Genomic DNA, 23256 nt, shown 5'->3' with positions numbered 1-23256 from the left:
CTTTCACTTTATCCGTCATCATGCGTCTTGGTGTGAAAGTATGTTTTTTACATACCCTTTTTACTATATGAGTCCACTCCATCCATATAATGCTCAGTTGATATTATGAAAGAAACTTACAAATTACCGGTAATGTGCTTGGTGACAACTTTACGTATTGTATTGCCTAACGTTAGTGTTTATGTTGGTAACGTTGATAGACAAATACAACTTAAATTTTGTATGCATCTTTTCATCACAACAATACATACATGTGATATGTTGAAGACCAAAAAACTGAATAGGAGCCTTAAAAACCGGAGTTCGGTGACAAAACTGTACTGGCATGCGACCAGTTCTCGCCGAGTACCATTTCTCGCCAGTACATTGTGACGTCATTTTATCAACACATATTATAGACGAAAAATGACGTCACAATGTACTGGCGAGAAGTTCTTCCGTGAATTTTGGTGTCCCTTCTGTACACCGTGAATGGGGTTGAAAAAAACAGTACATTTTGCGTACCGCCATTACAAATCGCATGTATGAGAATATATTTTATAAAATATATAGTCTAAGAATATAAAGGAAAATATATAGAATATGTAGGGAGCGAAAATGTATACACAGCTCTCCTGAAACCTGAAAAAAATTGACGTCTCAAACATTAACAATGCAAATTATTGCATATATCAAAGTTAATTGCTCCCATGTCCAATGCAATAGATCATTGAGTTTTATAGATACCTGGGTTTGACTGTATCCTTTAAAGAAATCAACATATTCAATTATAAATGATACATGAGCAGGTAATAGTAATAATTAGTTTCTCTTTACACAATTTCAAATATGTTAATAGGTCGTTGGCGCGCAGCGAGCTGTAAGAACCAGTGTGCGGGGGAAAAAGAATGAGCTAAACCTATAGATTCATCAAACAAAATTTTTTGTCTACGTCCCATAATGCTCTCTAATGTTTTCACCCGTGGTGCTATGCCAAAATTGGCTGACTTTTAACTTGTAATTAACGGTGTCTTGAGGTTTGAAGACACGTTCTGAATATTGCACAAGCTTTGACGAGACCCAAGAGATTTGTTTCATGCTTTCATACCTTCGTATTGAGTCGAGATACGTAAACAAAGACAAAACATGTCACGAATGTTGTCACAGTGCTCTCCCGATATATTTCCCGCGTTAAATTAGAGGTGGATCAAACATCTGTAATGCGTGTACCAGCTACAGTACTGTATTTCAGTATAGACTGCGATACCTGCCTCAGATGAAGTTTTTGATTGTTTGTTTTTGTTTTGATAGAGAGATTAAATATATACTAGCAAGAGCCATACTTTACTATCATCTTGCTCCAATTTTAAGCTAAATTTGCATGCATGTACAGTAAGTATAAGTAGGGAAGAATAAAAAAATAATTCATTTTGAACTGAAAAAAAAAAAGATGAAATAGAAAAAAACCAGTTAAAAAATCTATACAGATATTGCATATTGTAAAACCATTAAATTAGAAAATAGGAAATTATACACACCTACAATTAGGGACTGGGGGCACGGATACAATGTATGTAATTAGAATGCCAAAAAAAAAATATGAACCAGGAAAAAAATAAAATTTAGATAACAACAAGGCACCCCAAAAAAATATATATATACTGTATTCATCGTTAACAATTTTGACCAAATTAAACACAAAATAAATTTTACAGACTGATCAATTCTTGATCTCCAATAGTAAAGAACGGTTTTAGGCGGAAGCAAGTATATGAATTTTGTAAGAATTTTAAAACTTAGAAATCTTATAATTCTCTCTCTTTCTCTCTCTCTCTCTCTCTCTTTCTCTCTCAAATTCTTTGATGTTAGTTGATAACTTAAATAACACTAAGTTGACATTGATGCATTGTACATATATGTGTAATTCTTGCTCCGCTCGTCACAACGTTAGCACCGTATAACATATTATTAATTCTGGTATGTTCAATATGTTGTAGATTTCAAAAGATGCAGAATAGTGCAAGGAGTCCTGCAGTTGTGGATAGTTAACTACTTGGTTTGCCTTGCTATGGAAAAGGAAGATGATGTATCAGCAAATAAATCAGACAATCAAAAGATTCTAGGTAAGTTCTGAAGTCTCTTGATTAGGAAATATGAAATCTCTCTCGTGGATTAGACTCCCACATTACATACTGTTTTAATTAAACATTTTTTTGGTTCTGCAAAGCAATCCCATTTATATTCTCTCTCTCTCTCTCTCTCTCTCTCTCTCTCTCTCTCTCTCTCTCTCTCTCTCTCTCTCTCTCTCTCTCTCTGATCACAATTACATGTAAACAGATTAGTTTAATTGTTGAAAAGGATTATACAGAATTTAAATAATTTCTGATATATATTTTGGATCAAAATTTAAAAATGCAGTCTTTATAAAGGGAGATAACTCTTAAAAGTCTGTTGAAAAATGTTTGCATGAACAGTACAATCATTTTACAATCTGATCAATATTTTTTTTGAGAGACTGTAGGCATTCTAGATAAATTTGATAAGTCAAAAGTGGACAAAACTCAGAGATTCATTACTTATTCTCTTTCGATTACATAGAAATTGACATTTAAAATCATGATTTTTCATTGTCTTTACCAAAAGTTTAAACCCCGTACACCCTATCAAACAAAGCTGTTGTTATGAAGCATCATTGAAAGAATTTATATCCTGGATTTCATAAACCTATAGGCATCCTTCATTTACTAGATCTTGACCTGAAATGAATAAGTACATATAAATCCATATATTTAATATGAAAAAAGAAATGGCTTCAAAATGTTGAACTGTCAAAAGTACAAATATTATGATAAATCATTCTAACATATGATTTTTCTAATCTTTAAAACTTTAATATAAATCCAGGTGTTGGTTGTTAGATGATTTTCCCCACAATTTATGATTCATAATTCTGGTGACTGGGGAATTAGGTATTCATTAATGCCATGATTCAATGCATGTGTGTTTACCAACAATTGGTTCATTGCATGATATCATGAAATATGAAAGCTATATATCAAAAGTTGAACTAGTAAATCATGAATGGGTCCCCCAAAATAATGGAGGTATTGGGCTCGGTTTACATAAGTGAGCCCTGTGTGGCAAGGAAAAGTGTGAATTCCACCTGTCCACTACTGTAATTTTACCCTTTAAATATTGTTGTTCAGTGTATCAAGTGGACAGAGCGTATTTCCACTTGATACTACGTGGTAATCGGCTTTGGCATGTTTATTTTCCAACAGAACCACTTGACCGGTCACTTCTATGGGGTTTGTCAAAATAAACGACCCTTGGAATACATGATACCTGCTTGTCAATACATCAGTGGAGTCAAAGACTTGCTCTGTTTTATCCTCTACAAAAGGGGGTTGGGTAAATTGAATTACCTGTTGTGGATTTAGAACTCAGGGTATATGGCGATTACTTATCTGGCATCAAGATAGTCAGGCATCACAGGGCAGAGATAAAGGGAGAATTGGCCCATGAACACAATAGACTGATTTTTGTATAGATATTAATTAACAACACAAAAAGGAACATATGCAAATGGGGGTAAAAGATATTTTCTTATTCACTGATTTTGTTGACTTCCTCCTTGCTACAAGAAAAAATTAAGTTCAAAACCTGGATAAGCAACCCAGCATAGAGTTTCTTGCTTTTAGCCTGTATTTGGTCAAGAGAAAAATAAGACATTGGTAAGTCTATAAATGTTTGTGTGACATATATTACCTATTCATCAGATTGAAGGCATTGTCTGAGAAGATTGTCTGTTTAATATAAACCGAGGTCACGATCAAATGAGCAGGGACAATTCCCGCGAATACCAGCTTATATGGCTATTCACGCAGTATCTACTCTTAAGTCCTTCTAAGGATACACTGAAGGAATTATTTGTATGAAATATTTGACTTAGCTTTAAGGAAAGGAGATAAACTCCAATTCCAATTAATGTTGGACCTAGAAAAATTGACGGATTGACCATATTCCCTAGTTCTGATCTGGATTTGAACCAATTTATAAAATGTGTTGGAGTTATGTGAATCTTGGATTGTTACAGGAATTTATCTGAAAAAATCTGTGAACTACATAAAATATTTGGATTCTACATTTGCAATTAATTGACTAATTAGTAAGTAACTTTGTTCAATATTTAATAAATGTGCAATGCATTATCGATAAAATAATCACTGTAATCACTTTACTTAAGAGTGTGTGTATTTATTTCCAACATATTGTTAACATTATTAATAAGAGATATCATTCACTGCTAAAGATCTAGAATTCTAAAAAAAAAAAAATTCAAACAATCACTGGAACGAAATGTAAAAATTTGGAATTTGAACATGTAGTCTATGCAGAAACTATGATTTTTCACTGCAAATGGTGTGTCCCATTCTTCTTATTTTAGTGTATAGTAGTGCAATATTAAATATTAAAAACACAATTCAAGAGTTATTTTTAGAATATGTTGGCAATAAATTAACTAAATATAAACTAAACATAAAAAACTAATGGTGGGTAACCATCTCTGAAACTTGTAAATTTATGATCAAGGTTAGTTTTCACAATGAAAAAATGAAAAATGCCTTTAAAGTTTTCAAATGTGGATAAAAAACGTTATTGTAATGTGGATATAAAAAGAAAAAACTGTTTTTTTATAGAGGCATTCTTCAAATTTCAATGCAGTAAATGACATAAAAACTTGTGAATGACTTGATTGGTGATGTCTAGTTGAATAGAGGTTAATATAAAAGCAGGAGGGGTGTGACAATTTACGAGGAAGAGAGAGAGAGATGTTATCGTTATAAAGAGAGGTAGATGGGAAGGGGTTTTAGACTCCTTTAACAGGAGGTTGTATTGTCATTTGGGGTGACAGAGAATCAGAATAGTTCACACTGGGACCCTATCCCAGGTAGGTTAAAATATTCATCAAGTTGACGGGTTCTGAGAAAAAAATGTGAAAAATATCTTTTACATAACAATGCAGACTTGTGATCAGTTTAGAGATTATCAAGAGATTTTTTTGTCATTTTTCTTTTAAAAAAATTCTTTCTAAGGTTGAAAAATCAAACGTGAGTGTTTGCTTTCACAGTCAGCATGTATGTAAGTTGTTAATCCGAGGATGTTTAATGTTTTGGAAGGCTTATTTAATGCTTTGTTAGCTATGGGATTTGTAAAATTATGGTGAAGGTTGATTAAGTCTACAGGCAGTGGAATCCATGGGTGACAGGATCTGAAAGCCCAGAGACATGTCTGTCACAACATTGCTAGACGAGATTTGGTTGGTTATGTCGGAATAATCTGTGAAATCTTCTGTATGAGGTGGAACTCTCTTATGTCAATAAATCTTGAGCTTATGATCAGAATTTGTTGTCTAAATTCCTAAATTTCCTAGGTTATCAAAATATTTCATTTACAGAATCATGTGAAAAATCTTGAAATTTGAAGAAGTGCTATCAAACATTTCATCAATCTAATGTCCATGCTAAAATATGAATCACACTGTTTTCAATTTTTGAATGCATTTACCTCTACAAATTCAATGAAGAAATATAATGAATGCTGACTTTTAAAAAAAAAATTTGATACATATTACCTATAATGATGTTTTATTTGCCTGTGGAAGTGTTTAGGTATAAATGAGAGACCCTAGCTGGTACGTATACATTTGTAAGTGCATATAACACAACCATAAGCTAAGAAGTCATCATATATAACAGCTAAGCAAATTAAACACTTTTTACAAACGTAAAAAACCACTCAGAACTTATTTATAAATGAATTCAATAACATTTTTTTTATGAAAGCTGTGACTTTAAAAATGTTGTTAGAGGTGGACCAGTTTATTTACACACAGCATTCATTGGCTCCTCTTCTAGGGTCTAATTCCTCAATCCAAACCCATAATTTGTGTACATGGATGATTTGACAATCAGGTAATTTGTTGTACTGAAATAAGATGCATCTTTATGTCTATGTGTCCATGTGGAGAGGGTTTAATGTCGATAGGCATTTTTTTTTCTGGGCTAGTGTGTAAACACTGGTTTTACGAGGAGAATCTGTCAGACTATCTACCACAAGTGACAAGATTGTGTTGTTTAACAGATCATTCAATGCTCCCCGTGTCTCGCCCCATTGACAAAACTCTCCGTGAAAAAACTCTCCAAATATGACAGCTCCCTAGTCTAAAGGAGCTGCAACAATTGAAAAACTTCATACATTCAAAAGTGAGATTGAAATTCATTTTCTTTTTGAGATCAAAGACTACCTGATCCCTGGGATCTTATTGTGAGTAGTTAATAGGAATTGGATTGTAAGGTGTTTTTCGTGAGTTTTGTCATTTATTTAACATTCTATGGAGTCTTTCTGTGTCAGGAGGTCCAATGGCTTTTGTCCAGGATAATGATGTTTGAAGATAAAAATTATTCTTTAATAAAAGAGTGTCAAAATTGATTACAGAATTGAATAAACAACATTTGGTGCTTGTATGAGGGTGTGTACCTGGTATTAATATTCTGAAGCTAAATTCTCGGGTTTTTTTCAATCATACAAAATAAAATTTGGCAGTTACTCTATTTTTTTTTAAGGATTTTTTTCTGACATCTTGTGAAAATTTTTTTTTTTCAGAAGAAAATAAATACCATAAGAATTAAGTCAAAATAGAAGTAAATTAAGAAAGTTAATTTCTATTTATCAATTTTATTTATCAAACCTCCCATGTTCTTCCCTCTACAATTAGTTTTAAAATCTGATTAATTGAGTCAAGCGTAGAGCCTATATATCTTTCCTGTCTTATTCATTGACTGCCCTGATTCTTTAATCCCCCCTCCCCCTGAAAATTAAAAGAAAATACTCTTAAAACAGTAACAAAATTTTCTTCTGTTCGGGTAGAAATTGTGGAGATTCCTTGTAAAGTTGCCAATAGTCTTACTGCACACCTCTAGAGATTTAAAAGTCTAGCAGGTTCTTGTATTATGATAGATTGTTGTCAGTGCATAAGCAGTAGTAATTGTATGCTAATCCGGGACTAAAGTCTCGCAATCTGAGGTCTTGTGTCGGTAATTAGCTGATAATGCTGTGGTTTACTTTACATATCAGAGAATTATTTAATGTGTGAGGTATAATTCAACTAAAGACTTCTGTCCTCCTCTGGTATTGACTTATTATACTATACACTCCATAAAATTCTCATGGAATTAGAGACTTGGAGCATTCCTTGAATAATTTGCCTTTGTTAGTGAGTAAATATAGGGGTGCCTTTTTTCTGGTTTATTCTAGTGCAGTAATGATACAATTTGTCTGGAATTTGCATGGATTTTAACAATAGAGTTTGCAGGTAAGATGCAACATTAATCAGCAATATCAAATGATATCCTCGAAAGATTGAGAAACGAGATTTACTGATCGAGATTCAGTAATTTTTGTTAAAAAAAACGGTCTTTTAAATTTTAATATTGCAACTAACTTTAATTAGATGAGCAATTGTTAATTGACATTGAGGCAGGCGTTGTCTTGAATAATGTTTTAAAGTTATTTTGTGTCTGGTTAATTAAGTGCATAAGAGTACCTGACCCCTTTGCATTTACAGTGTTTTATCACGGAAGTGTTTAAAGTAAAATGTATCACCAGTGATATCAGAGAATTATACTGTGTAAAGGAATTTTTTTTTTTGAGAATTAGTACCAGTTCACCTTTTGTTAAACTATTTTCCTGTGATGAAACAGGATGCATACCCACTTTGAAAGATGAATAAATATGTTGCATTCTGTGATCTAGCTAGCGAGTCAATTACTGGTGAAAAAACCCAGACATGTACCTGGTAATAGTTTTGTCAAATCAAGGGACAGGTCATAGGTAAAATGGGATAAAGAGATGCAATGACTTAATTGGAAGGAAGTTATAATTAAGTGACATCATTTTTACCTGGAGAGTACATGTACTGCTGTAGCAGTAGTATGTGAGTGCATGGTAGATGGGTTATATTTGCAGATTTCATGCAAATACCATAGTATGTGTCCTCACCAAATACTGGCTTTCTCGATTCATATACTGAGTCTATAATTTCAGGAAGGAGGACATTGATTCTTCACAACCAATCTTTTCTATTTAGGGGTATCAGACAATAACCAATAGGGGTATAGTCCATCACTTTCTCCAACATGTACGGTAATTTGGAGCTTAAATTTTGTTGACATCCCTTATATTCCTTCCCAAGTTAAAACTTTCTTTGAGGGATCCTCTAGAATTATGGAGTTCAGTAAAGCATTCTTATTGAAGAGTGGCAGTGATGAACAATTTTGATTTGTAATTATATAACTCATTTCATTATGAGTTTATATTATGCAGGAAATGCAGGAAATGAAACTGATTTCACTTTATGAGTGAATTCATTATAAGCTTGTTAGCTGTTTTACTGTATTCCCTCCCCTATATAACATGAGTGTGTTGTTGCTTGCAGGAGAGGGATGGTGCCTGGCAATGACTGACTTCTCTCTGATTGAGGACCTGACCCATCTAGTGGGGCCCCTCACTGAGGAGACAGTGGTCAGATGTCTGCAGGCCAAGTTCTACTCCCAGCGCTTCCAGGTAATCAGCTGTGCTTAATATACTTACACCACGTTTGCACTCAATATGCAGTGGGTATCATCCATGTTATAATTATTTTTTTATTATACAAAACCACGATGACATCACAATACAAATTTACACATTACAGTTGAAATGAAGTTGGATCTCTTTTATCTAAATAAAGTGCTATCAAAATGTATTTTGGTAAAACAAAAAGGGTTAAAGCATGTGATAAAAAGAATCTCTTTTGAGATGTTATGATTTTATGAATTTAAACATAATGATCATGAACTTATTATATACCCTTGCTTCAATTTTAAGTTTGAAAGGACAATGAATGAATGTTGGTAGGGGGGAATGAACCTTTTGATAATTCATCATGAAAGGGAAATATGCTCAGTTGAATGTGCAAAGGATTTGTTCAAGCGTTTGATCAAGAATAAGTCTAATTAGACCGTTCATTACACATAAGTGCTGGTTGTCTTGTTGAGTGTGGTCTCTCGGTGCACATCATGTGTTCTGTATTGTGTGTGACAGTTCAGAGTGAAACTTGGAATGAATCAGCGTATTACAATGAAAATAAGTCTGAAAATGACTTTGTACCCATTTAATTGAGAAGAAATAATTACCTGTACAAATAAATTCTCTTTTCATTTTAACTTATAGAGGAGTTGAAATTTGTGTGGTCGAGTTGAGGGGAGGGGTATGATAAATCAGCCTTAATTTGCAATTATTTTTTTAAGGAACTTAATGATGTTTTGGAAATTTTGCAAATTCTGTGAATGAAAATTTACATATAGAATATAATTTCTTTTAGTTTCAAATGCATTCTTTAACTGCTATTAAATTATGTAACTACTGGTACATGTACTAGATTTGATAAAACTTTGGCCTATAGTTAATTATTTATTTCCTCATTGTAACCTTGGTCCAGTGGTTGTTTCTTTGAAAAAGAAACAATCAGTGGGGGGGTCAATTCTTAAATTTATTCATTCTCTTTAAAAGTGTAAGCTTGGTCCAGTGGTTGTCTCTCTGAACAACAACCGGTACCGGCCAGCAGCCAGATGCTTAGTGGAGCCAGCCCAGCCTCAGTGGCTCCTGGATGGTTTGGTCCGTGAAGCGGTCACCCAGCATGCAGACACGGGGCACTCCCAGGCCATTATCTGCAGGTATTTATAGACCTGCAAAGTTATATAAAGCACTCTTTTACATAACAATGGGCTTCTCTTCTCAGGCCTATGACAAATGCAAAAGCTATGTTATTATGTGCCAGTGTATTTGAAGATTTATTCTTATAAAAGATTGCATTTTTAGGTTGCTTGCTTTTTGTCCACTTCCAAAGTGTTCGTACTTTTTCTAGCGATTCTCCCATAAAGCCTTGTCAGAGCTTTTTTTATGTCGGCGGAATAATTGATGATTTTTTTACCTCAGTGTCTGTCGGCAGTTTTGCTCCATTACCATCAATAAACAACCATAAATTATACATAAGCACATTAAAAGACAACTACTTTAACCAACTATTACCGTATGTACACCCATATCATGATTTCAATAATAAAAAAAAGTCATGCTTGCAAGATGTCAAACTTTATGGTAAAAGGTTTTAAAAAACTTAATCTGATAAAAAAGAATTTAGAAAAAATTAAGATATGGAATGTGTATCTGAGGGTATACTTTTTATGACAACATTTTATTAACTTGAATTACAGTGCAATAAAAATTTAGGAGAATTCAAATTAGGATAAAATTGATGCCATAAGGAATGTGATAATTACAGCTAATGGTTAAAAATGGCTTTATAAACAAATTAGCATCCATATTACTGTAATATTGCTATAACCATTGTGTATCTTCCTTATATATGTTTTTTTAATTTCGTTGCAAGTCCTTATGGCTTTATCCAGATCATAAACTTGAAAGCTGGGATTAATATTTATTTATACTTTCAGTTTCATTGAACCTACTAGGCATCATATGTGATGAAAAGACACTTCAAATTTTGATTGAAAAATTTATAAAACATTTAGACTCTTGAAAAAAGAAAAATAGATCCTACTGTTTATTTACTATGAATTTTGAGTATAGTATGAATTTTCTGATTCTCTAGTTTTGTATTTTCAGTGGGGAGAGTGGAAGTGGTAAGACTTTTTGGGCCATGCACATGTTACGACAGCTGTTTGACCTGGCTGGGGGTGGATCAGAGACCGACGCCTTCAAGCACCTGTCTGCCACACTGACAGTCCTCAGGTCCCTGTGTTCAGCCGCCACTGTCACCAACACTGAGTCTAGTCGAGTGGTAAGATCTCAGACTTTGGTAATACATATGTATAGATCAAAGTCAGACACACAGTAAAACACAGTTATAGCAAACAGGCTTATAATGAATTCTTGCTTACAGAAAAATCAGTTTCATTAACCCTTCTTTAGAAACTTTAAAAGATTTACTAGTTTATATAACAAATAATGTTCATAATGAATCAAAATTGATTATTTTACATATTCATTTACTCCTCTATTTGTGCATCCTTTAACTCTTTCAGGGCTTCTTCATTGAGAATTTTATCACAGATTCAGCCATTTATAGAACCAAGATTCACTCCTACCTGCTGGACCGGGTATGTCTAGATAATTGAAGCTTTGTCTTAATATCATCTCCCTGAATACAATGTGGAATTATTTTTACAATTGGCATGATTTATTTCAGGAAAGGGTGTGTTCGGTTCAGCAGAACGAGAGGAACTATCATATATTTTATCAGATGTTAGCAGGACTAGGTCCTGAAGAAAAAGGTACTTCTAGGTTTGCCAATTTTCAAAGCTTTTCATTCTATTAATTTCTTTCCCAATGATATAAGTAATAAAAGAGTAATAAGACAAGCTTTATATAAGTGATGATGCACATATAATTTAAAAAAAACCCACCGATTTTATACATAATGAACAGCATTTTTCTGGCTAGGTATCCCTGACACAGATATTGAGTAGATAATGATAATATGGATATATTTTGATCATTTTTTTTTTATAGCTAAACTACACCTGACAGGGTACTCTATGCATAACCTTAGCTATTTAAGCTTAGGCAACACTCATGTATGGAATGAAATGGAAGAGAAATCTCGATTTGATGCTTGGAAGGTCAGAAATTATTAAAGATAAAATTATTTGTGGAGAAAAGCAGTTGTTTTATTTGTGGCTATAACCATTATCTATGTCTGTTCTAGAATTCCCTGGGTATCTTAGGAATTCCTTTCTCTGATGTCATGAGGATTTTTTCTGCCATCTTGCTACTGGGTAACATAGAATTTATTGAAGGAACTGGCCTGGAGTTAGATATAATTGGTAATAATGGTAAGTAATTGTATGATTTTGACATATACTTATCGGCCAATCTGATACAGTATAAAAATTTTGTTTTGATATAATACTTACCTGGAAATTTTCTGTAGAAATCAAGTCTGTAGCAGCTTTGCTTGGTGTTTCTGGGGTAGCATTATACAGGGGATTCACCACAAGGACTCGTAATACTCGAGGTCAACTATGTAAATCACTTGCAGATGTTTACTCGGTATGTATGCACTTAAAAATATCAATATTTGGACACTAAGAGCAGAGATTTTGCTATACACATGTTCAGTACTTTAGTGCCTCAGTCAAATCTCTATACAGTAGAGCCATTCATTTCGAAATATATAAATTTTTATGGACCACTCAGTTTAAAGGAAACAATCCCAAGATTTTGTTTTTACACATTTCCATATTAGGCAAATGCTACAAGGAATGCCTTGGCCAAGTCCTTATATAGCAGAACTGTTGCAGCCATTTTGAAAAGAGCAAACAGTTTACGGCGTCCAAATATCAACTCTTCACTGTCTGGAAGCACTGAATCAAATTTACATCATGGTATGTTTTTGTCAATAAAAAGAAAAAAAACCAGAAATGTAAAAAATACACTAGATAACAAGTTATAAATTCCTACATTTTTACAGTTGATCCAGGAGGGACATCATTCTCTGAGCAGATGTTTTCCAGAAGTTCTTCAATTAGGTCTGGCTATGAAAAAACAAAATATGATGGATTTATCAGCATTATTGACATGTTTGGATTTGAAACAGCTCAGGTAAACCTTTTCCATGGTGAAAAATGCATTTGATGAAAATAAAATTTTATTATACCCCCCACAAACAAAGTTTGGGGGGGTATATGGAATCACCTTGTCCATCCGTCTGTCTGTCCGTCTGTCTGTCTGTGCAATCGTGTCCGGTCCATATCTTTCTTATGGAGAAACATTGGAAGTTCTTACTTCACACAAAGATTGCTTATGACCTAAGGGTGTGTCATGACCTTGACCCAAGGTCATTTGGGCAAGGTCAAGGTCACTGGCAGAAAAAATGCAAAATTTGTGTCCGGTCCGTATCTTTCTTATGGAGAAACATTGGAAGTTCTTACTTAACACAAAGATTGCTCATGACCTCAGGGTGTGTCATGACCTTGACCCAAGGTCTTTTGGGCAAGGTCAAGGTTATTGTTTCAAAAATGCTAAATTCTGTCTGTGTCATGTCTTGTATTAATGGAAAAATTAGAAGCTAAAATTTGACACAAAGCTTGCTTGTCTCAGGCCACATAGAATTATTTTTAGATTCTTATCCCCGTCTCTCTGAATATGGCCTGCCCCAATGAAATTATTTTTGGAAAAAAAAAAATGTGTGGATAAAAATTTCGGAAAAAATTGGGCTCAGTATACCAATAATTCAAAATGTTTAAATATTAAATGGCTGCTTGACATGTGGATTTCGTTTGATTCGAGTCATGGTTGTTAACGGAAGGATGCAAATACCCTCATGCATTAACAGTTAACTTAAAATAAAATGGAATTAAAGGATAGAAATGTGTTTGTTTACTCCTATTAGCATTAACAGTTTTAAAAAATAGAGCAGTTGTTATTTATAGAAAATGGACAGTGAAATAGATTCATCCAATATTTTCTATAATAGCCAAAATACACGCGCTATGATTTTTTTCTTAGCGGGGGGTATCAATTGTAAGCTTGCTCACAGTACCTCTAGTTTACTTTGTCGATTCAGATTTTGAAGGACACTTTTTCAATTTCTAATTTTTCTTTCTGTATTTTTTTGTAGAAAAATCAACTTGAGCAACTATGTGTGAATTTATGTGCAGAGACCATTCAGCATTTTTACAATACATACATTTTCAAGAGCACTATGCAGGCTTTAAAGGATGAAGATATCCAGACAGAGGTCGAAGTTCGTTACCTTGACAATGAACCAATTTTAGAGCTTTTAACATCACAGGTATAATTTTATCTTATAATGCAATCAGTGGTATAATGTCATAAAATAAGAATGCTTTCATGTTTTGTCTTCTTTTTGGCAGAGGAATGGAATTTTAAATATTCTGGATATTGAGTGTGCCCAACCTAGAAGCAGTATCGAAGTGTATACAAGCAAAGTAAAAGCTCATCATCGAGTCAATAATTAGTAAGCACTAGTATTCACATATATTGATTTTAGTATCTTTGCTATGCTCCTTCTTCCAAAGATGAGATATTTATTGTAAGGAGAAACAAATGCATACCTTTAACCTATGGCCACATGAAAGTGTTGCGTGTATAAAAGAAAATTTGAAATCGCGATTGATTTACTTACTTCTAGTTTCTTTGAGCCATTACCCAAGGCCGACACCATCTTCGGAATCCGCCACTTTGCTGGGCGGGTAGTTTACAATGCTGATAACTTTCTACAGAATAATCAAGACACTTTACCGGATGATGTAGTGTCTGTCTTCTCCAAACAAAACTGTAACTTTGGATTTGTGTCTCATTTGTTTGCACAGGAAAATAAACCAGTTGCTGGAGGTGAGAAGTGTTAAAAGTTACATCCATGATTTATTTTGTGCTTGTTAACACCAATGTTTGCTGAATGCATAGAAGTTTTCTTTTTGAATTCTCAGTAAAGTACAAAATGGCAACAAAGTTAAGTGAATTAATCAGAAAAGCTTTGTTGCAGATGTAAGCTCTGGACCACATGGACTTAAGCACAGAATCTTGCCAAATTCTTCCGATTTCAAGTAAGCAATTTCCCTGATTATCCAATTTTTTTTTTATTCTCTTTATTCTTTTCTAAAGAGGTTCTATGTTTGCAGAAGAAATGGAACAAGAGGCACCCTCTCCTCTGATTTCCAAACCAAGCTGGACAATCTGTTGAAGACATTAATGCATTCCAAACCCCACTTTGTTTTATGCTTAAAGGTAAAAAAAAAATCAAAGAATTCAAGAAAAAGTGAAAAGACTGATAACAATATAGATTTATATTTTTCAAAGTTAAACTGCAATAAACTTTTGTTGTTCAGTCCAATGACCGAGGGGAAATGGACCAGTTTGATGGGGACGTAATCATCCGACAACTCAGATCACTGCAAGTTCTCGAGACAGTTCATCTGATGGCTGGTGGTGAGCCTCTTTTAACAAACCTTACCTCTATGGCAATCAAAAACTTGGCAATAAAAGGTGCAGATTCTTTCAGAAATAAACAGTTGATACATGTTTTGAAATGGGAATTATTTTTGATAGGTATTCCCCACAGAATGAGATACAAGTCATTCAATAATAGATATAAGATATTCTTTGGTCACACAAAGCCTTATCAGTTGGACACTCAACAGGATCAATGTAAGGTAGGCAGCCATTGCATTTTCAAGGGACATAACTCAGAATCAATTTTGTTCAACACTTGCTAGTGATATTTCTTATATATGTTTGATTGGAATAAATTCAATATGGATTGATACTTTTAGGCTATACTGAACAACTTTCTTAAAGCCATGGATGAAAGCAAACTTCCATATGTCAGCACACAATGGATGTATGGGAAAAAACACATCTTCTTCAGGTATTGTCATAAAAATGCAAACCTATTTCAGTTGATTTTCCTATTGATTTTGATAGTCATTTGATGAAGCCTTGTGATAACTTTTATTTGTTAAAAAATACTGTTAACATATTTACTTTGTAGTGAAGCACTCTGATAAGAATTATTTTCCACTATTAAAAAAAGATGATGTTATCAAATTTTTAGTGAAGGAACTCGACAGCAGTTGGAGGCCATGAGAGCAGAGAGGATCAACAAGGCAGCAGCCATTATTCAGGCATACTGGAAGGGCCGGCTGTGTAGGAAATACTGGTCACGGTATAAACATCAGCTTCTGTCGGACAGAGAGTCTGTCAAGTCCTCTAAAACCGGATCTTCTTGGTAAATATCTTGTTTCAGTGAGACAAAAAAATGTTATTACTTTACTTCTTCAATTGTTAATGATCATCATTAAAATTCGGTATTCAGAAAGTCTTGTTTTGTTTTTTTCAAACGACAAGCACTTATAAATAATTTGTATATACTGTAAACCAACTTTTATTCGCATGCGAGAAATATTCGCGAGGTTCGCGAGAGCCTTGTTGTCGCGAATATTTCTCGCCGCGAACCAGCCCTTGTCGTTTGATTCTTATCACAACATGGGTCTGGATAAAGCTTGGTCATGAAAATTAGTCGTCGCGATCCAGTTTATCTCTGGGAAATCGCGAATGAAAGTCACCGCGATTAAAAGTTGGTTTACAGTATTATAAATGACCCTTTTGTTTTGTGAATATGAATATTAAGTCATCCAAATAATGTGTCACTGCCAGTCCAAGGCTTTCTTTATAGAGAGAGAGAGAGAGAGAGTACTTTATTATCATCTGAAAACAATCCATAGTAAAATTTTACCAGTATTCTCAATTACTACCGTAGTAGGGCTGTGTCAATGATTTTGTCTTTAAAAATTGGTTTATCTTTTTCTTCTAGGAAATCCAACAAAGCAAAGAAAGTTGCCATTATAAGGAAGGATGAAAATCTTCTACAGCAAGCATCAAAATACTACAATATAAGTCTGGTAAGTATCACATGTAATGCAACCGATCAAATTATATTGTTATTTTTATATTTATTCAAAAGTTGAAAACCAGTTGAGTGAAAATATTCCATCGTTGCAATATGGCTTTTTTTAAACAGGAATCTGCCCCCTCAGTACCCCCAAACAGACTTTACTGTGTTGCCAAAAATATCCGATTAGGATATCCACACCACCGTATTATGAAGGATGACTACCCAAGTAAGTTTTAACCATCTTTTTGAAGATCATAAGAAATCTGTTCAAAAATGTTCAGTGAGCTATTTACTGGGACTTTAAAAAATGAAGATAAACGTTTTATTTGATATTACACAATATGTTGCATTATCTATCAGAGGAGCCAGTGAATGGTCAAGTTCTGTCTCGTGGTGAGGAGGTGGATGTTGTTGGTCCTTCAGCAAAACGAGGTCACCTGATTGTCAAGAATAGCAACATAGTAATGGACGTTCCTTATCATCTTTTGGACCTCAAAGTGAGAGGATTGAATTATTGAAAACTGTGTTGTATCTGGTGATCAATAATGACAATTTAGGATTGGGGGGGGGGGGGGGGATGAACAATCTTTGTATCTTGATTTTTTGGTGTTTCTTTTGTAATTCTCTCAGATACCTTTTCAAATCAGGGTGGTAATTTTTCAATTTTATTTTTTATTTTTACAGACTATACCAGAGTTACCAGCAATGGACATCTGACAATCATCATCAGGGAAAAAGTGCAATTTTACAACAAGTGTTGAAAACCATATGATAGCAATTTCTGACTTCTTCTATGACTTTTGAAGTGGTACAGCTACAGTTTAGATCAGTGCGTCATTTCATAATTTGATAGGTTGAAATTCTAGTTTATGTATTCTCTGATTTTGTGTTATCTAACATTGTATTTCTTTGTTCACAAGTCATTAATTGTTATAATTATATGTTCGGTTAAGCCATACTTTGAGATAAAATACATGCTTACCTGTAATTTATCCATCATCATAAACATATTTTCAGTCAATATCAGTAATAAATAAATACAAAAAGCAATACAAAATATGGACAATTAATGGTTCACCATAGTTAGAATTTTCCAGTGTATTACACAGATTACACACCTTTGTGACAGGTTACCAGAATGATATTATAAGACTTGCCGATCATCTCATACCACATACTGTACTTGCCACTCTATGGATAGGGTTCATGTATTTAGAGCACCAATTTGTTGGTTAACTGTGTTGTTACATATGGTCACCTTGTGTGTAATGCCTTAATTAGATCAGTTACATAGAACTGAGAATTGATCCAATCAAACTTACATTCTTTATATTCATTATGTCAGAAAGCAAATTAAATTTCCATGTACTAAACTAGTACTTAGATGTGTGTTTTGTAAAATTTTAAAAGACAATTGCCAAAAAAATTTCATTTTGAATTTGTAATATTTCCAGGTATTTAAATCATGCAACCTTTGTCTCCACATTTGAAATAAAGCTCAGGGATATTTTCATTGACTTCATATAAGCATTTTTATGTAAATAGTGCTTGTCTTGTATCTGTAAATATGCTGTATTGAGATATGGGTCATTATCATAGCATTTATAACCAGTTTATATTTTTTCACATCATTTTGTTGTGTGGATTTTCTATTGTTCCCAACAATAGAATGTGAATATGATTTGAAGTGTTCTATGTGTAACCATTACATAATAATCAAAGCTGTTCATTGTATATGAGATACATTCATGGATATTGGAGCCAGCACACTTTGTTACTATTTATAATTCGTTATAAAATTTTTACCTCAACATACTGTGATATTTATGTTTTGTTTATAAATAAATGTGTGAATAATTTTTTTGCGTGGTTTTATAAATGTTAATCGTTCTATGATCTGTATTGTAAAAACACGAGTCTTCCTTTCAAATTTCTACCTTTAACAATTGACAAAAATCCAACTGTTCGTCCTCGTTGTTATGCCTTGAGGCGACACAAGCCAGTAACAGGGCCATGGTAAGCCTGGGGGGGGGGGGGGGGCAACCACCCACCAGTGGACAAATATGGTTACAGATTACAGTAGCTAACCTTCTTTTTGCCAGAGACACGAGAAAGAGGAAACATTTATACTCATACCGTAACGCGTTGCACGAGGGCCGACAAAGCTGTTCTCAGCGAAATATTTCACCAGAATAGGAATGTAAAGACGTTATATCATAACGGAAAATGTCAACAATAAGATGGAATATATCGGTAATGACCACCTTGTCCACCGGTTATTCAAGCAACACCAACTTTCATGATCAAGGAGTAGGATTTATGCCTACAAAGAAAGCAGAAAGAAGTGTACTAGAATAAAAATCAAGTTCCAGAAAACAACCATCATTCAAGTAAATGCAGATTGGGATTTTTAAAATATCTCTTTACAGATAGCTGTTTACACTGTGCAAAAACAAATCGACATCCTTTCGAACATGGACCTCATGGAATGGAGTTCTGAACAAATATGGTGAGCCTTTTGCTGACTTTTGTACAGTGAACAGTCTTGACAGAAGAGGGGCTTTCTTCTTACGTTAGTCACTAACTTGAAATACAGAAAACTAGTCAAACCATATTGTTATTGCTCGAAGGTGTAGATCATCTTTCTAAGATATAAGAGCAAAAAGATGAGCAGATTTATCTTCAAATCATCCTCTACTGGTTGCAAAAAATAAGAGGAATACAACAGAACATTATGCAAATTGAGACAAAGAAAAGAAAAGGAGATGCAAATAGAACAAGAGATACAACGTATAACATCTGACTCAACAAGCAGAGAGAATATTTAAGAAAGGTAACATATTCTTCATACCTAATTAGAAGACCAACATGGAAGACAGGAGGTGTTAAATCGACCTCTCAAAAGGGTTCATCTACTTGTAATTTGGAACATAGTTCAATTTTGAACAGCGATATTGAATATATTACAGAAGCAGAAGTCGCAACAGCAATAAGACATCTCAAAAATGGGAAGGCTGGTGCAATTGACAACAACTGTATCTTCAGACGCCTCAAAGATCATTAAAAATGTCTTGGTATCATATTCGGACTTTTTGTAAAATTCCAAAGTTTAATAGGGAGACACCTTTCTAGCTATGTAACAACCTGAAACAAAGTGGAGAGATCGTATCTGTTGTCAAAATTGATAAACATCATCATAGTGTTTAGATAAAGAGGAGAAACACAATAAGATGCGAGACGAACTATCTAGATTCAGACAAAAGCGCTCATGTGTTTATCAGATAGCCACTTAAAGAAGTACCATTAAACTGCCAGACATCACTATACCTACTCAAAAAGTATAGACCTCCAAAAGGCATTCAATATTGTGTAGAAACAAGTACTTTTAGGAATCCTCGAACATAATGGAATTCCGTATAAAGTATAGCTATCAAACTTTGTAGCGGATTCGCCTGTTAAATCCTCCTTGGAGGAGCTGTGACAGAATCATTTCCAGTAACATTTCTTCTTGTGATAGACTTGCAGAACAGCCCACAGAAGCCCAACTGGCATACTGTGAACATTTAGCGTCTAGAACTTGAAATCCTGCATGACTATTCCGATGACATATGCACTCTTTCTTATTGTCTTCAAACCTCTCAACTTAAAGCTACCAACCTAGAAACAACAGCCAAGTGAACTTGCCTGTACATTAATGTCCATAAAACAAAGACGATTAAAATCAACGAAACTGACAGCATCAAAATCAGCAACATCGAATAAAAGACATAAAGATTTTACCTACTTAGGAAGTATTATACATGTATATTAGAACATCGTGAGACATAGAGAAAAGGAAGACTCGGCAAGCTTTCGTAATTTAAAGGGGCATGGTCACGATTTTGGTCAAATTTTATTTTTCTGTTTTTATTATTTACACTGCTTTATAAATGCATTTCTAATGATCAAATGAAATTTGGGTACCCGTCAATGAGTTTTAAGCAAGATACAGGGCTCACAATTCTTCGCATGTAAACAAGGCTCGTGCCCTGTTTTTGATTACATAGATTCGATATACCAGTAAAAAATCTTTTTCAAGAGGATTTATTTATATTCTTATTCTTTTTAAGCATAAATAAACAGGTCCTAATCATAAACACATTCATTTTAGATCTAAAACTGGAATTGTCACTTCAACATTCAAAATGTAAACAAATGCTTTGTTTACATAGCGAGGAATTGTAAGCTCTAAAACTCGCTTATAACTCAACAAATGACAGTCAAATGTTGGCTGCCAATTAAAAATGCCTTACTGAAGCATTATAAACATTAAAATCGAAAAAATAATTTTTGACCAAAATCGTGACCATGCCCCTTTAAGACCAGTAAAATGTATTCAGAACAAGCACACAGTTTAAATATCTGTACTCAGTTTGTAAATGTATGTTTGTGGATGTTTTCATCTGAAATATATTGTTCCAAAGGAATAAAACACAAAACAAAGAAAGTTAACATTATGAGGGAGCGTAAAATTTTGTATGACAAACATCAAAAGAATCATGACTATCAACTATTTTAAATAATGACATTGCAACACCACTGTATATGCAAGTATATGTAAAAATTAATGATACATAGAACGACTATTTTTTCCAGTTTGGAATATCTCCATCATCCTATTTTTAGAAAATTTTAATAATTAATTTTACGTTTAAGTCAATACATTCTCTATATAGCGACTTTGAAAAGTTTTTCCCATGTTTTGAAGTAGATGCTGTTGGTCCTTCCAAAAATTGAAGTCATCTGACATTTTAATAAATCACTAACACTGTAACGGATGAATCCGGACATTCTTTCTCAAAGTGGAGATCTGTACCGGTGGGAATCAAGCGTGGCAATATGGGCTTGCTGGGAAGAGGCTTTCATAGAAAAGTGAACACTTCCATGAACATTCTTTTATTTACCTCCAGGTATTTTTTAATGTTGATTTCACAACACTAGAACTGGGACTTAGACACGATTTGACTTAAAATTTTCCATTTTCAATGTTTATAATGATAAATAAAGAAGTTTTATTTTTCCATTTTCAATGTTTATAATGATAAATAAAGAAGTTTTTAATGTTATGTCAAAAATTGAAATTGAAATATCAAGTTACAGGCAAGATACAGGGTTCATAATTCTTTGTTTTGTAAACAAAACTCGAATATTGTCGTTTTTTACATATGTGTTGTACTGGTGTAAGTTTCAATCAAATATAACTTTATTTTGTTGATAATAGTATTTATAAAGATATTGAGTTAGTTTAAATTGCATTTTACATGTAATTTTGTCTAAGAAATGGTTATTCTCTGCATTTCATTTTTTGTAAACAACTATAGACTCCAGCTTTTTTTTTTTTTTTACATAACAATCAATTTTTACCTCTGTATCTCGCTTGTAACTTGACTTTAACATTCAATATTTTGGTCAATCATTTAAAATGCACCAGTAAACCATTTTATACATAAAAAAAATTAAAATTTTTGATTTCAAATCATGTCCAAGTTCATTTAAAATGGACTTTTCCATAAAATAACCCACATACATCTAGCTGGCAAGAAAACACGTGGTCGGCAGTCAGTTTAAAAAAAAAAGTTTCAGAAACTTTTGTTAAAGAATCTGGGGGAATAAGCCGTTGCAAATGCCCACGACCCTCTCATACGTCTTATAAGAAGTAATAAACGTACGAGTTACTGGGCATATAAACGGTGGACAGTATTGTCCAAAAGAAAATGTCCAAAAATGCGAGAAAGGGGCAATCGACATTTGAAAGGCGTAGCTGCGCTTCAATTTTGTAGTATTTTCATATACTTTAAACTGGCCAATATAAAATGACAATCACATACTCAATTTAAGAGTTAAAATACAAAAATGTTGATTATTTTCTAATAGTATTTAATTTACTAATTTACCTCAGTCATCGTATACAACCCCTAACGCAGGGGAGTCGACAAAGAGTATGGGGGAGTCGATTTTTCCGCTTCGGAGACAGAAATAATTCAGTTAACTCCTTTTGTAGGTATTTAAAACAAGTATTTTCAAAAAAAAAATATACAGTGGCGTCGGAAGCAAAATGAAAGGGGGGGGGGGCTAGACTTATAAAACTATGTATAGATTTGCAAAAGTGGGGGGAGGGGCTAAGTCCCCATTAGCCCCCCCCCCCCCCCCCCGGTTGATATATACCACACGGAAGACAGCGATAGTCAAACCAGTAACGTATAACAAGGGGGATTGTTATAGGTCAGTGGTCAAACTTTGTGTTGGTCATTGGTCATAGTGGTCTTTGTGTCTTTTGGTAGAACTACTATGCTTTTCTTTCACAACAAAACACGCATCTGTAATGTGATTTTCCTGCCGATACAATTGGAAGTGAAATACATGCCTAGTTAATCGTTGAATTTTCTTTAGGCGCATACTGTACATTTGACTTAGCTTGTATTCTTCATTTTGTGCACAATTACATGCTATTGTCCAGCGTGTGTCCTTGTTGTGTTGACAAGACTCTCAAGGATTAAAAGATGGAACGTTTTATCCAAATTTTCATTATTAAGAAAAAAAAAGGAAAATTACATTTTAACAATGTATATTATTAGGTAAAAAACAAAATTACATTCTAACAATGTAAACAAAAAGATAAACCAAAAAAAAACCCCATAACGCGTACGATTCGAACACCCACTTTTACATTTACATTTGTTTAAAGAACTCCTCTCTTA

At 33.7% G+C, this 23256-nt stretch overlaps 1 protein-coding gene across 1 annotated transcript; it reads left to right on the top strand.

The window, feature by feature from the left end:
- The first annotated feature begins 2 nt into the window (after positions 1-2).
- Positions 3-18378, top strand: LOC105338807 (myosin-IIIb). The gene is made up of 25 exons (XM_020071642.3): positions 3-38; positions 1977-2102; positions 8477-8604; positions 9592-9755; positions 10708-10882; positions 11127-11201; positions 11291-11375; positions 11614-11723; positions 11810-11936; positions 12035-12153; positions 12350-12488; positions 12575-12705; positions 13724-13897; positions 13980-14083; positions 14258-14460; positions 14612-14672; positions 14748-14853; positions 14955-15054; positions 15175-15278; positions 15399-15493; positions 15680-15853; positions 16439-16526; positions 16646-16745; positions 16880-17016; positions 17204-18378. The coding sequence occupies exons 2-25, from the start codon at positions 2048-2050 to the stop codon at positions 17234-17236; spliced, it is 2787 nt and encodes a 928-aa protein (XP_019927201.3). The 5' UTR covers positions 3-38; positions 1977-2047; the 3' UTR covers positions 17237-18378.
- The last annotated feature ends 4878 nt before the right edge of the window (positions 18379-23256 follow it).

This window comes from Magallana gigas, chromosome 7 (assembly GCF_963853765.1).
Source record: "Magallana gigas chromosome 7, xbMagGiga1.1, whole genome shotgun sequence".
Lineage (NCBI taxonomy): Eukaryota > Metazoa > Mollusca > Bivalvia > Ostreida > Ostreidae > Magallana > Magallana gigas.
This window is presented reverse-complemented; position numbering and strand designations above follow the sequence as displayed.

What these genes read in the sequence shown, in the direction of transcription:
- LOC105338807 (XM_020071642.3), top strand. Translation starts at nt 2,048, where the DNA reads ATGGAAAAGGAAGATGATGTATCAGCAAATAAATCAGACAATCAAAAG. An exon ending in CTCAACAGGATCAATGTAAG is followed by an intron (nt 15,279 to 15,398) that starts GTAGGCAGCCAT and finishes TGATACTTTTAG; the next exon opens with GCTATACTGAACAACTTTCT. An exon ending in AAAAAACACATCTTCTTCAG is followed by an intron (nt 15,494 to 15,679) that starts GTATTGTCATAA and finishes TCAAATTTTTAG; the next exon opens with TGAAGGAACTCGACAGCAGT.